Source organism: Phalacrocorax carbo, chromosome 4 (assembly GCF_963921805.1).
Source record: "Phalacrocorax carbo chromosome 4, bPhaCar2.1, whole genome shotgun sequence".
Lineage (NCBI taxonomy): Eukaryota > Metazoa > Chordata > Aves > Suliformes > Phalacrocoracidae > Phalacrocorax > Phalacrocorax carbo.
In genome coordinates this window covers 82,118,861-82,132,928 of record NC_087516.1, presented here as the reverse complement: position 1 = coordinate 82,132,928, position 14,068 = coordinate 82,118,861, and the positions used below count along the sequence as shown (strand labels likewise).

At 42.8% G+C, this 14,068-nt stretch overlaps 1 protein-coding gene across 2 annotated transcripts; it reads left to right on the top strand.

The window, feature by feature from the left end:
* Positions 1–1,040: 1,040 nt before the first annotated feature.
* NAAA (N-acylethanolamine acid amidase) lies at positions 1,041–13,749 on the top strand. 2 transcript variants are annotated; one of them, XM_064450694.1, is made up of 11 exons: positions 1,042–1,366; positions 1,848–2,012; positions 3,802–3,928; positions 4,694–4,784; positions 7,856–7,932; positions 9,305–9,477; positions 10,347–10,409; positions 10,996–11,062; positions 11,614–11,642; positions 12,530–12,611; positions 13,394–13,749. In XM_064450694.1, exons 1-10 carry the CDS (start codon positions 1,149–1,151, stop codon positions 12,603–12,605), a joined length of 1,086 nt encoding a protein of 361 aa, XP_064306764.1. In that variant the 5' UTR covers positions 1,042–1,148; the 3' UTR covers positions 12,606–12,611; positions 13,394–13,749. The 2 variants fall into 2 exon arrangements, 1 of the variants encoding a protein (XP_064306764.1); XR_010372841.1 differs by lacking the exon at positions 11,614–11,642 and having other exon boundaries at positions 1,041–1,366.
* Positions 13,750–14,068: the final 319 nt, after the last annotated feature.

Genomic DNA, 14,068 nt, shown 5'->3' with positions numbered 1-14,068 from the left:
ATGGGTTCTTTATACCTTACCTAGTCACCTGTTTTAATTGAAACTTGAGGGAGTAAGTTATACTACTGTTCTGTTTGAAATGGATATCGTTGTGGGGTGGAAATGGGTGCCATATACTCAGTATAATGGGAAAGCATTAGCTGGGGTGTGGTTTTCCTTTCTTCTTAGGAAACCAGGTAATGTTAGTATCCCACATGAGGGAATTCTCTCAGCCTAGGCATGTTTATGTTGAATACACAATTGTATTCACTTTAAGTCCTATTCTTGTATGTTTCTGTGTTTTGCTGTCAGGTCTTGCTTCCTAAAGCAAACAATGCTTGTAGAGGCTTCAGGGAGATAGAGAAGAGCAAAGCAGAAACTTTCTATGACTGCCAGTGTTTCATTCAAATTGAATGCTCCTGCTGAGGGGAAGGGCAGGGACTGCTGCTTGGGAATGATAGCAGTGTGCTGGTTAGATGGAAGATCTGTAGCTGGGAGCTGGAGAGGTGTGTGGATGCAGAGGAGCTGTGGTGGTACAGAGTGTGGAGCAGGGGCTGAAGAGACCACAGCAATGGGAGGTGTGGAGTATGAAAAACACACTTTGATTGTTGCCTTTTCATTTAGGGGAAACGACTTCTGAGGCTGAAAGGGAGAGGCAATTGATTCTTTGTCTCTGGGGTTAGGACTAGTGGCTAGTCTCGCCTCTTCCCTTTTCTCCTGTGATAATAGCCTAGGACTGGGGTTCAGCAAGCCAGGAGCTGTCAGGTTAGTATCAAGGGTAGGGAAGACAAACCCTACTTTGCAGAATGAGGATGTTGGGCTGCTCTTTCTAAACTGTTTACCAAAACACAGGGCAAATGGAACATGCATTAACCCCCGCCTTTCCCCCCGCACCTTTTTTTTGTATTTTCGTTATTCTCCATCACACCCTCCGTGCAGTCCTTGCAGTGAGGTGAGGGGGTGCCGGCCCTTCGCCATGGTGGGGGGGCAGCCGCTTTCTCCGGCCATGGGACGACGTTCCCCCGACTACCGTTAGGTGTCACGGCGGGAGGAGGGCGGCCGCCGCCATCTCCCGGCCCTTCCCCTTGGGCCGCCCATGGCGGGCGGGGTGAGGACCCTACGGCTGCGGGCGGGCCGTGGGGCCGCGGTGCCCGCCGACCTGCAGCGCCATGGGGCGGGCGGCGGCGCCGCGCTCCCGGCTGTGGGGGCTGCTGGTGCTGCTGTGCGCGGCGGCGGCGGCGGCGGCCCCCCCCGGGACGGCCCCCCCCGGGACGGCCCCGCTGCGGTGTAACGTGAGCCTGGACAGCCCCGCCGAGGAGCGGTGGCTGCCGCTGCTGCGGCATTTCGATCCCGTTTTTCTGCGCACCGCCGTCGTACGGGTCATCGAGTGAGTGGGGGGGGGGGGGTGGGGGGGGGAGGACGGGGTCCCGGGGCGGGTAGTGCGTGAAATGGCGGCGGCTGGGGCCGAGGGGGCAGCGCTGTGCCCGCCCGCCTGTCAGCCGGCCCGTTCCTCCCCGGCCGAGCGGCGTGAGGGGCAGCCCCGGTCCCCGTGGCCAGTGATGCTGCGCGGCTGCTGATCTCCAAAATTCAGGGGTTTTTTTGAGTGGCGGGAGTAAAAAACCCTCACAAGAAAGAAGCCTGTGCGGCACGCTTTGCTCAGGCGGTGCAGGCTTCTTCGGGGATGTGCAGGGGGCGATGAGATTCGGTGAGGGATGGGATGCGGGCAGGCAGAGGCTGCTCCTGGGTGGTCAGCATCAGCTGGCACAGGCTGACCAGAGAAGTGGCAGGCTCCTGGAGTAGCTGACTGCTGGGCCTAAGCTGCAAACCTTGGTCTGTTTCTCACCTAATGCCTTGAGTGTATTTTGCAGTCAAAGGGTACCAAAATGGGTCCACAAAGTCATTCAGCCGATAGCGGCGGAACTGGAATTCTTTATGCCGCAACCCTTCGCGGGGGAAATACGGGGACTGTGCAAAGCCTTGGGAATAAGTCTTGGAGATGGAGTCCTGCTTAACTTCGCCTATGAATCTACTGCGTAAGTACTTACTGAATCTGGTAGAAAAGGCTGTAGAGGTTCATTTCAGTTCAGCGTGGGAGAACATGCAAAAAGGCAGGTGAAGACACGTGGCAGGTGATTCGCACTGTTCACTCCCGTACCGTTTCCTGTATTCGGCTGGAAAGTTTTATCCTCATTAGGCAGTTTGTGTCCTGAATTAAAGGAGAAATTGAGAGTGTTTATCCTTAATAAAGGTAATACATAGCTGTAATCTGTTTGCATGTGTATACCTGTATAAATGTATAAAAGTATGAAAACAACTTCTGCTAATAACAAAGGGCTATCCATTCAAAGCATTTTGGTTTGTTCACCTTCTAATATGTCATGTGTTTTTCTGTTGTTTAAATTGTCATATTTCACCAAAAAGAAACCTAGAAGTATTAGCTGTAATCTAATTATTTAAACCATTCATTTCAGAGGAAGTTGCTTCCAAACAATTTTCTGGATGAATGTTTGCAATGACTAAATAATGCAGTTTTTTCATTTGCACGGTGGAAAATGGGCATAGTATTTTTATGACGGTAAACAAAACCTCAGTGGAAAAAGATACTCAGTTTCATTGTCCTTTTTTCCCCTTAGAAGCATCTGCAAGCAGAATAATAACCCTTGGTGTTGCCTGTGAGGATCATAAAAATATTTCTCCATAAAGCTTTTAGAAAAAGGTGCATGCAGCCACTTGTATGCATGTTGATTATTTTTTTCTTAACGTGTAGTATTCAGTTCAAGTGATCTTTTTAACATATGCATTAGTATTGGGTAAGATACTCATTGAAATGTTAGCTTTCTTAGTATTTTACAGGGGACACTTAGCATTGTTTGCCCTGGTAAGGCCCACAAAATTAATTTTCTCAGCTCTAATCGTATTAAAACCAGCGGAAAAAACCTACTTGTCTGCAAAATTTTTTACCTTCATAGTTTTGAAACATGGTGCTGTGCATTACTAGAATGACAAACTCAAAACTCCACAGGGAAAAAACATTTTTAATTGCATGCTAATTCAATATACTTGATAGAGTCTGTTTTGATGAAACTGAAACTTATGAAGAGAAGAATTTTAGCACACTTCCTGGTCTAGAGAAGGGGTTAGACTCTTATTAAGGTGGCCGACACCTTAACAACAACTGATGTTTTCAGTTTGAAAGGACTTACAACTTCTAATCTAGGTGGGATGAAAAATACAGATGGGAGCAAAATGGCAATGAAACAATCTATAATTGTCAAAATGAAATCCAGAAAGTTTTAAACTGATACTTTGTGGACTTTTTTAGATGTCAGCTTTTCATCCTGATTTAGAACAGTATTAAAATGAATTTTTTCCAAGTGGAAAAGCCTGGTCCTCATGCAGACTGTAGTGCAGCATTTGACTTTCTAAGCTGGGTGGGACCTGTTAAGTTTTGTATGCTAGACCCTGTGTGAAAGGATATCCACCCTTACGGATACCTTGTTTAAATCACACAGGACACTGTAGCGATGTGCAGTTATGCAGAGCTTCGTCAAGCCTTTCTACTCCTGCCTTTTTTTCCCCAATTCAAAATTAAAACCTGTAAGAAATTTTATCCAAGTGTAGGATGAGACTGTTTTCTTCAGTTTGGAAGCATAAGTATTAATGACATAATGCTAACTCCTATTTGTGTGCTTAACGTTAGTCACACACTTTGCCAGACACAAACTCAGTTACTCCTGAAACATTGAGCTAATTCAACTGTAATGTTGAAAGCGTAGTCATGGCTTTCTCTTAAATCGTTGTTTTCGCTTTTTGTTTTTAAAGGTTCTGTACTAGTATTATTGCTCAGGATGACAAAGGAAACTTTTACCATGGTCGGAACCTGGATTACGATTTTGTCGATATATTAAGCAAGATTACAATTGATGTGCAGTTTATAAAAAGTGGGCAGGTATCATCTGTGGTTGATACGTTTGGGTGGTGTTCTGTGAGAAGTGGGGTGTGATCTTACAGCTGCCTAGGCAGTGGGATTCACTGTGGGAATGTGGTTCCTGTCCCAGGTTTGCTGGATTATTAGAGCACAGTGCTCGCACTCCCTGGGGATACGGGATGAATACTGGTTTTCTTTGCTTTCTGGACATCCAGTTTATGGCAATAAACTGCCAGAAATAGAGCAGCATAATCTGGTATCTTAAGATCATAATTTGGACGGGGATGTTGAAAGGAAGGAGTGTCGAAATATTAAAAGAAATACTACAGAATACAGGAAGATCAGTTTTGGCAGAGACCGATTCTAAGGCTTTTTCCTAAGGCCTTGTTAGTTTTTGTGACTAATCTGTGTGTTATATGAAAATTTCCAAAACTGACCTGGTTGCTAGTGCAGTCCTTGGTAGTGTGTTTTTTGTTTTAAAAAATATTCATTAGTCTGTTTTGCAAATGGAGAATTCTTTCTTTGTTTCTTACTTGGGTACTCGCTAACTTGCGTAAAACTTTGGTAGCAGTTGGTGATCATTAACAAATTAAATGCAGTGCATTTTGGTCCTCAGTGGTTTTATAACATACTTCGCAAGTTCTATTGTAGTTTAAAGCTAAGTGTTTTGTGGCAGCTTATGTGTGAAATTCACAGGAAAAAGTATAGGATGCTGCTTCAGAATGTTGCTTATACTGTAGTCTTCTGTTCCAGAATGCTAAAACACTGCATGTTTCCTGGTTCCAGGTAGCATATCAAGGCACCACATTTTTTGGTTACGTAGGCTTATGGACTGGACAAAGTCCACACAAGTTCACGATCTCCGGTGATGAACGAGGTAAACTAAACCAGTCTCCTGCACTTGATGTTACGTACACTATTTCAGTTGATTGTCACTTGCCCTGACCCTTCTCCCGGAGGGAAGAAATACGATTAAGGTTGCCAGGAAGGAGCTGGAATAAAATGACTTCTCTGGCCCTCGGGGGTTGCAACCATATGTGCTTGCCAGTTTTTGATTGCTGTATAGGGGAAAGGCCTTTGTTTGTCAGCGCAGTGTCACCTCAGCTTTAAAGTGCCAAAAGAGAACCTTGGGGAAAGCCTTAAGAGAGAAAGTAATGTGGTCTGTTCAAGAGGCACGATTGGAAACAGCAGAGGAAGGGTTGAGAGAAAAAGATGTGGTTGTGCATAGCAAATAAATATCTGCTTTCCTAGTTCTCTTCCTCTGTATTGCGTGCTCCTCTGTCCCCATAAGGCAGCTGGAAAGAGGATGGGAGTTGACCTGCAGCGTGCCTTTTGGTGTGAAGACTTTCATTAGATGAAAAATCTAATTTAAATGAACCTAATCTAAATATAGGGCATTGTTTAGGAGGCATGGTATTGTTGGGTTGATGGTTGGACTTGATGTTCCTAGAGGTCTTTTCCAATCTTAATGATTCTATGAATCTATGAAGCGGAAGACCAAGATATCTAGGGGAACAGCAGCAGGGCTGGAGAGAATGCATGGAGATACTGGAAAGGTGGCTGAGGAGAGATGTGGTAGTAGAGGAAAGTTGAGAGAGATCCCTACTGAGAACTAAAACTTGATAGCAGAAGGGCTCCTAACAGTCAGGAAGGTAGAGGAAGGGTCATGGCCTTTTCCATCAGTGCTTCATTTTTGCTGTTATAAGCCAACCTAGAGCTTGGTTTTGCCTCTTCCATCCCTCCCCTTCTTTCTTTTCTTTTTTCTTCTCTTAAGAAGCAGACACTTTCTATTGTTCTTTATTGGCTGTTTGTTAGAACTGGAAACAATGTAGTCCAAGTTTGAACCAACATTTAAAGTTTCTTCTTCACTTGTGATTGTGCTGATTTTTTTTTCTTTTTAATCTTTTATTTTCATTAGACAATCTTTGCTCTTCAAAAAATACTTTTTAGACATTATGCAAACAGTATTAGCTGTATGAGTTATATATATATACACACTTATTAACTCTGAGTAGGGATTCTGCTATGGAGCACGTGTACCTTGTGATTCCCGTTTCCTCTGTTTAATACTGCCTTCTTGAATTCACTAGATTCTTTCCACAATTCACACTTGTGCTTAAGGGCCTCCTTCTGAAGCTAGTGTAGTTACTTAATCCTTTTAAAACTGGAGCATCTTGGGCTGATACCAAGAGATGCAAACTGCTTTTAGTTCATACTAATGTCAGCTTGGAAGTGAAGTCTTCAGTGTATCAAGTGTTTGCAAAAGGCTTGATTCGGAACATGTTGTGCATCAAAGCCCTATATCTGCAAACAGGCACAATTTGAGGACAAAACCAGTGCTGTCCTGTTCTGTGTGGTGCTTCAATCCTCAGTACAAGGGTCATCTGAGACAACAGCAAGGTGGTTTAGTGTGTGCACCAACCTCTTCTCTTTTCCTGGTTCTAATAGAGGAATCAAGTACTGCACACTTTTGTGTGTGTTGGGCGCCTCTTGTTTGTCAGGAGCCGATGTGCTGTTGTCCACCTGTGTGCCTCAACTGCAATCACTACTTAACTACAGACAAGACGAATTCACTGAACACATGCTGTGCTCCTGTAAATCAGCTGTTGCTGACTGCCTGCTGCTTTATCTGCTGCTGTACAACTGAACTAAAAATTTAGGGAAACCAACATGTGAGCTGTAGCTGGAAGGGGGGATGACTTCAAATTAGGGTGAAAGTCTGTCAAGTGACAATCATACTGTTTCTGCTGGCTGCTTCTGCTTTTGACCTTCTGTTTTTCAGTTATAACTTTCTCCAGTAACACAAACACTATCACTACCTCTTTCTTAGCTGTTTCATGATTTCTGTGGAATTCTTCCTGTTGCTGTCATATTTCAGTAAGATGAATAATGAGGTGATTAATGCTAATAATTGAGCTGACAGATGTAGACTAATCTATCACATGAATAGACCAGCAGTCCTTTTGGAAATACGTTACCAAGTGCTAGTCCCTGTTACAGTCACCTTTGACTCTTCGCTGCTTACCATTCAGCTATGAATAAAAACGGTTTAAAAACTGAGCAGCTATTAAGTTACCAGTTCTGGAAGGGATGTGGTAGTTTTTGATTGCAGTTGCTAGCACTGGCAAGTTCTGAGAGATACTGGGCATTCTCTGTACAGTGCTGAACACTGCCGTCTGTTGTCTGCTGTACCTCTGACTCCCTGCCATTTTATGGCACCCTCTTATGGCGCTGGTCACAGGAATATTGTACCTTTTGGAAAGCACCAAAAAGCTAATGATGGCTGCTGTCATTACAGGTCTGAGGTGCTTTCTGGAAAGCAGAGGTGTTAATCTGGCGGTCCTGGTTGAACTTCAGTTGGGATTATGTTGTTTATTTATATTTCACCTGTACTTTCAGCTAGGTGTTACACACTGTTAGCTGCTCTCCTGAAATGTTGACTTTCTATGCTGATAAAGAGCTGCCCTGTTTCACTGAGGATTTAGCTTTCTGTGGTACTTCGATATCCAAATCTAATGATACAGAAAACAGCATTTGAAAGACAAATGCTGTAAAATGAGGGCTTGCCAGGGTACGCTAGCCTGGTTATGCAGCCCATCCTGCATTTTTTTTATGTATAGGTATCAGTAAAGTAATAGAAAAGAAAAGGAGCTCTATCAGCATTCAGTGTTCTAAACAGTGTTGATAAGCTCAAGATGGTACTGAGGCTCTGATTACTTTGAGATGGTGTGTGATTTGTTGGTTCAGTATAAGCTGCCCAACTTTGATGTTTTTATGATACTGGTATAATTAGAGAATTACAGAATTTATTGCACTGATCTCTTGTAATGCAGTAGAGGGAAACATTGTAGAGCTAGAGATGGCAGGTGGAGAAGAAAGAGGTGGGAGGATAGATTGCACAGAGCGTACATAATTTGCATGTCTGCTAATTTTTCTCTTTTTTTCCAGCGGGTGGTGGATGGTGGGAAAATGCAATAGCTGCTTTTCTGACTCGGAATTACCCCGTCAGCTGGCTTGTCCGAGACGTAAGCGCATCGAGTTACTTTCTCATAATTCACAGTGATATCATTTGTACTTGCAAACTCCTGGTAAATCTGATGTTCCAACTTGTAGTTTTACAGAAAATTCAATAAATTTATTAATAAATGCATTTCATAAGAAGGGATAGGTATTGTCCCCAAACGGTCAGTGATGTGTATGACAGGCCGTTCCAGCCTTTCGGGGGGGGCAATCTCTACTCAGCACCAAAAGTCTTGATGAAGCTGTGCAAAGACTTCCTTCCTAGGGACTATTTCAGGTAGCTGTGATTTGTATTTCAACAAATTGAGGCAGCTGCGCTCTTAGATGGTTAGTATCTGACTTGGTGGTTATTTTACACTATGTTTTGATATGTTACCATATTACAAATGCACTGCTTACTGGTGAGCGGCAGGAGTTAGGCTGGTATTTTGTATAGCACGTTTTATGAATGCTGTGTTAGGGCACTACTGAGGTAAAACAGGTCTGCTGCTTCTCAGACTCATGAATTCCAGTAAACATGAATGATATGGTTTGTAGGTAAATGCCCTGCAAATCTGGGATATCTACTGGAGACTTTATTGTTCATATTACTTGAGTTTGAGATGTGACTTGAGGCTCTGACTCAAAACTACTAGCTGCAGTGTTGCTGTCAGAAATAATTGTTCTCCAGGGCTTACCCCGTCTTTCTGAAAAATTTCGTTTGCACGTTCTCCATATTTGTTTCTAGTCCCTGCACAGCATTCATTTTTAAAGATCTGCTTTGGTAGGTTGTGGCCCTATGCCTGAAATAGTAGCTTCACTGGCTGCGGTGGAACTGTCAGTTTATGCTAAGTTAGTCACCTGGTTACGGCAGGAGAAGGCAGGCTTGCTGTAAGCAATGCCTCTGCCATTGTTGCTTAAGTCTCCATCGTTGTTACCTAAGTCCTCTTAAACCACTGGCAAGACAAAGATGTGGAGTGGGTTCTTCTCCACTTTCATCTCTCCCATTGTTCACATTGAAAGACGTTGCTAAGGATTGAATTTGCAGAGCATGGATATGCCTCTTTTTGAATGACAGATTTATCAGCTTCTTTCACTTCTCACCATATACAAAAGTGTATGTATATGCCTGTGTATAGGTGTATGTACACTTAGTTTTTTGTTAATATTTACTAAGCTGGGATTAATGAGTTCATTTACTAGTCATACACATTTCATGTGTATACGTTAGTTTGGAAAATGATTTTGAGAGAAATACTTTTAAGTAGCACTTCACAGTCAGTTGCTGTTTTCAAAAAAGCTGGACCTTTCTGTCTTTTTAAGGTGTCCCAGTGCTCATTTTTGTGCTTGACTTTGTTCTGTGATCCTTGTTTCACTGTGATCTCCTTTTTGCACTAGACCCTGAGCAGAGCAGAAGACTTTCAGTCAGCCGTTATCAGACTAGCAAGCGTTCCCATCATTGCTGAAGTTTACTATATCGTAGGAGGGGTGTCACCCAAAGAAGGCATGGTCATAACGAGGAATAGAAGAGGGCCTGCAGATCTCTGGCCTCTCGATACTTTAGGTGGAGCGTAAGTAGAAAAAGAAATAGTTTATTTTGTTTTTTAATATTCCTTCCTGAGTGATACGCAGGGTTAGTGACACAACTTCTTTCAGAGACCCAGGCTCATCTATTAGTAATGCTTACAGCGGGATGGGGAAAGCTTGAAAGCTTCTGAAAGGAAGTCCAGTCCCTTCTCTTTGAGAAGGAATCACACCCCCTTGTCCAGTTGGAGCAGCCCAGAGGCACAAGGGTAGAAAAAACATCTGTATGTGTTGATTTTTGGTTTTTAGCCAAGTTCCAAAGGAGACAAGACTTTTAAGGGCTTTTCCTGTCTGTCTGCCAAGTAATGCACCAGTAAGTTCAGCACTTCGAAGTTAGTTTTCACCCAATGTGGTAGAAAGGTTGAAGACTCAATAACTCTTACTATGAATTTTATGAAATCGGTAGCTTAATATATGGAGTTACTAAAGAGTTGCCCTGCAGTGTGAAACGGCACGTAACGAGTACAGTCAGCCAGTAAATACTGGCTTGGCAACAGTCAGATGGCCTGTTGGCTCCGTGTACTCCCAACTGAATGCTGCAGGCTGTTGTACGCATTGCCATAATCTTTTCTCTGATAGTCTCTTTAAACATCTGATCTTGTTTTTATTGTAGTCAGTAGTTGTTTTGTCGTGGACACCAGCAGGAGCTCAGCTCCTTTGTCATTTGTGTTCAGTAGTTCATGGTAAAGGCTGCCATGTCTATCAACATAGGATTCCTTGGGCTTGCAAGAGACATGGGAGACAGGCTTTTGAAGGGAGGGTTTTTCCTTTTGGCAATACAGAGAGACTGATTCTTGGCGTTTCCTAATTACCTGCCGATTTGCCGTTGTCTGCTTTTGTGTTTGTGTTTTTATAGGTGGTTTCGTGTGGAGACAAACTATGACCATTGGAATCCTCCTCCTCCTTTTGACGATCGAAGGTAAATTTAGTTTGGAGCTCTGTGGTGAGGTAACACTTCATTTTGAAGAAGCTGGAGACTTGGGTGTTCCCTTCTCTGAGCAGGTGTTAGCTTGTTGAGCAGGCAGCTTGTTCAGTTTTTGTAATGCCACCCAAAAGGGAACCGATATGGTAAGGAAGGATATTCATGAATGCCAGAGGAAAGTCTGCGTGTCATTGCATGGCATAAAAGATAGAAAATTACAAGGATAAGCCATGTACCAAAAGTTTCTTAATAAAGCGAAGTTTAGTAAAAGTTAAAGGATGTACATTCCCAGTGAAAAAGTATTTGGCACTGGGAAGGCGCTTGCAAACATAATACAGTCTTTAGGCTGTGTAGTTTGCAAAAGGCTGTTGGCAGATCCCCTGCTGGCCTGTACTTGATGGTGTAGTAATAGAGCAGCTTAAGCAATATGAGGCTAGGTTCAGTCAAGCAGAACTCAGGATTATTTTAGGCTAAAGCAAGCGTTTCAATGTCAAGGCATTTAGTGAGACGTTCTTCACATTGGTGCTTTGGAGCCTTTGGAACACAGAAGTATGTTTAATAATACTGCGTTGTTCTCCTGCAGAACTCCAGCCATCAAAGCTCTCAATGCTACTGGACAGCATAACATCAATTTTGATACGCTTTTTAAGGTATTTAATTTAAATTCTGCATTGTGACTTTGACTTAAGATTCTTTTTTGAAGCAGAAGTGCCGTCGCATTTTTGTTAGGGTTTTAAAGGCTGTGCCAGGATGGCATGGCGAAAAAGGCGTACTGCACACTATCTGCAGAGTTTCAGACTGATAAGTAAGTTTGTTGAAATGTTCCTGAACAACTGTGTATAGGCATTTTGTAGTAGCCTGCCAATCCAAGTGGGAAGTGCAAGAGGTGAATCCCATCACCATCATCTTTGTGCAGTTGCTTATTTCAAGCGCCATTAGAAATATTCCAACAGGCAGATAGTGTGACATGAGGGATATTTACCACTTAGTTCTAAGAATTTAGACATTGCGCATTTCAGAGGGCTTTTAAAAAATGATTTTGTTAAATGGTGTGATGTTTAAAAATAAAAAACCACTAAGATAAATCCTTGACTTTGCATTATTCCTGTGCTGCATAACTTCATCCTACTGCTGCTTCTAAACAGTCTTGTAATTCCCTCTTCATTTACCACAATGACAACTATTCAAACTTTCTGTACAGGTGTTGTCAGTGAAGCCAGTCTTAAACAAGTAAGTATTAGATTCAGAGATGTTAATCAGTGCCTCCTGCCATGCTTCAGGCCACTTAAGTCAATCACGAACTTCCATAGGATTTTCCTATGTGTCTGTCTGAATATCTTGGCGTTTCCCAGCTTAGATTGCTGCTTGCGCGTGTGGCACTCCACTTGAACAGCACTCTTCCTCTTTCATTGCCACGCCAGCCGAGAACTTACACTTGGTTAGGCTTAGTCTGGTAATGGGACTTCCTGGGAAGTCGTAGTGAAACAAATGACCGCTTAGAGGAGTGGCTGGACTTTGTGCCGAGTCATTTGGGCCTTTCACTTTGGAACCTTTGGATTTGTGTTAGCACTGCAAATGGCTTTCTCTGGAGTTTCTGATGTAGCTCTGCTTAATGTGTAAAGGGGAAAAAAGTAAACAGGGACAGAGCTTTTAGGTACCATTTAGTGGATTTTTAACAGATATTTATTTCACTATACCATTATTGCTCTGCATTGTTGCACCAATTGCACCTTTGCAGGTTATCCTGTCTTGCTTTAGTTCTATATGGAGCTCACGATATTCTCTGGATCAGTCATTCGCATTAGAGCTTGGCAATGGCTTCTCCACAGTTGACAGCAGGACTTCGGTGTGCCTGTTCAAATCAGCAATACTAATTTTTTATACAGTGATCAAATGGATGTTGAAGTATGGTTCCTTTGCTGTAGTAAGCCGGGGAAAAAGTATTAAAAATTTGTGTCAGTGTCCTTCTTTACCAGTCTCTTTCCTGCTTTTCCTAACCCTTCTGTACCGAAGCAGAAGGCTTGTTTCCCCTAAAATTTGTTCTGCTGCTTTGCAAGTTTTATAGATTATTCTCCCCTTTGGAATGTCACTCACTTTTTTTCCTCTTTCCCTACCAGTAACACAGTGTATACCACAGTAATGAGTGCTGCACTTCCTGAGAAGTATCAGACGTGGATCAGAACTGTGAAGTGAAGAGGTGTAAGTAGCATGCTGGCACTCTTAGCTACTTGTACTTAAATAAAAACTTCAGCTGAAGAGTCACTGAGGGACAAAGCACTGCAGTGGCACTCAGGTGACCTAGTCTGAATTCCTGATTTTGCCCTTGGTTTTTTTATCAGCCTTGGGTAAATACCTTCCCTTGTTGTTTTAGAGATTAAGTACTGACTGACTTTGCAGAACCCTTGGAGATGATCTTAGGAAAAGTGCTTTATCAGAGAGGAAAGAGTGGGTGGTGTTGAGACCTAAATGTAGGCATTCCCTCTGTGAAGGTTTTACCTATTATTTTTACCTGTCCCCCTCCTGGGATGCTTTTCACATGTCTCCAGGTGGTTGGCTAGGACAGGAACCCTGGTCTGAGTGTGCTGAATCCCAGCAGGAGGGGATCAAGCTTAATTTGTGATGGCTAGTCACAGATGACTGAATGTTACCATCCTTTGAGGATTTCATTGTATGAACTTGAATAGAAGTCTAAGTGCTTGAACTCACAAGGTGCCTCATGCAGCAGCTTTAATGTGTTCAGAGAAAGACAGTAATTTATATTTATTTCTATTCCAAGGAACTCTGGTTGTGTTTTTGCCAGGTGCACAAGAAGCTTTGTTCCAGTTTGAACAGGTTTTTAAACTCCATTACATTTGTAGCAGTTATATTGGACATTTGGTTTTAGCAAGAGGAATTCCTTTCTTTTAGAGGTTCTGAGGGGTTTTCTTTCTTAGCTTTATACAAATCCGTGCCCTCTTATTTATGTCTTTTTATTTCAACAGACAAAATGAATGAAAAGCCGAAGCTTTCCAAGACTGGCATATGCTTTTAAAAGCACTCTCACAAGCAGTACAGTTGTTTTAGCTTATTAATTACATCAATCATTCAGGAAATCATGGCTTGTTAATTCTTTTCACTGTTACAGATGATACTGTTAGTTAACTCTAATGGTGGTTTCACTGATTTTTATTGTAACTATATTGATGTTCTAGCTTATGCTGATGGCTAAAAATTGCTTTTACAGTTTTTGGAAAGAGTTGTGCAACTTGAATGTACTTACATGCTGACTAATAAAAAACTTTTATTTTGTGTGGCCTGTAGGTCTGAATAAAATAAAAATATGAAGCTGGTACCTTAATTTATGAAGACCTGTGGTGTTATTTCTGTCATCATGCTTTTCTGTGGTCTGGGGAGGTTTGTGGTCATAAGCTAAAGAGGGCCAGATACTGTGCCCAGAGGGAACTGCATGGTAGGAGCGGGCTGACCAAATGGAGCTCTGCACAGCTCTGTTACAACTGCAGAACAGGGTTGTGACGGGCTCTCATGCTGTTTAAGTCGTTGTTGAACCACCTCATGCCATTGTGTCCTCACTTGCTCTGTGGGACCTTGCTCCACACAAAAATTATTCTGTCACTGCAAAGGAATGTGACTTTCCATGGTGTGAATCCCACTGCAGC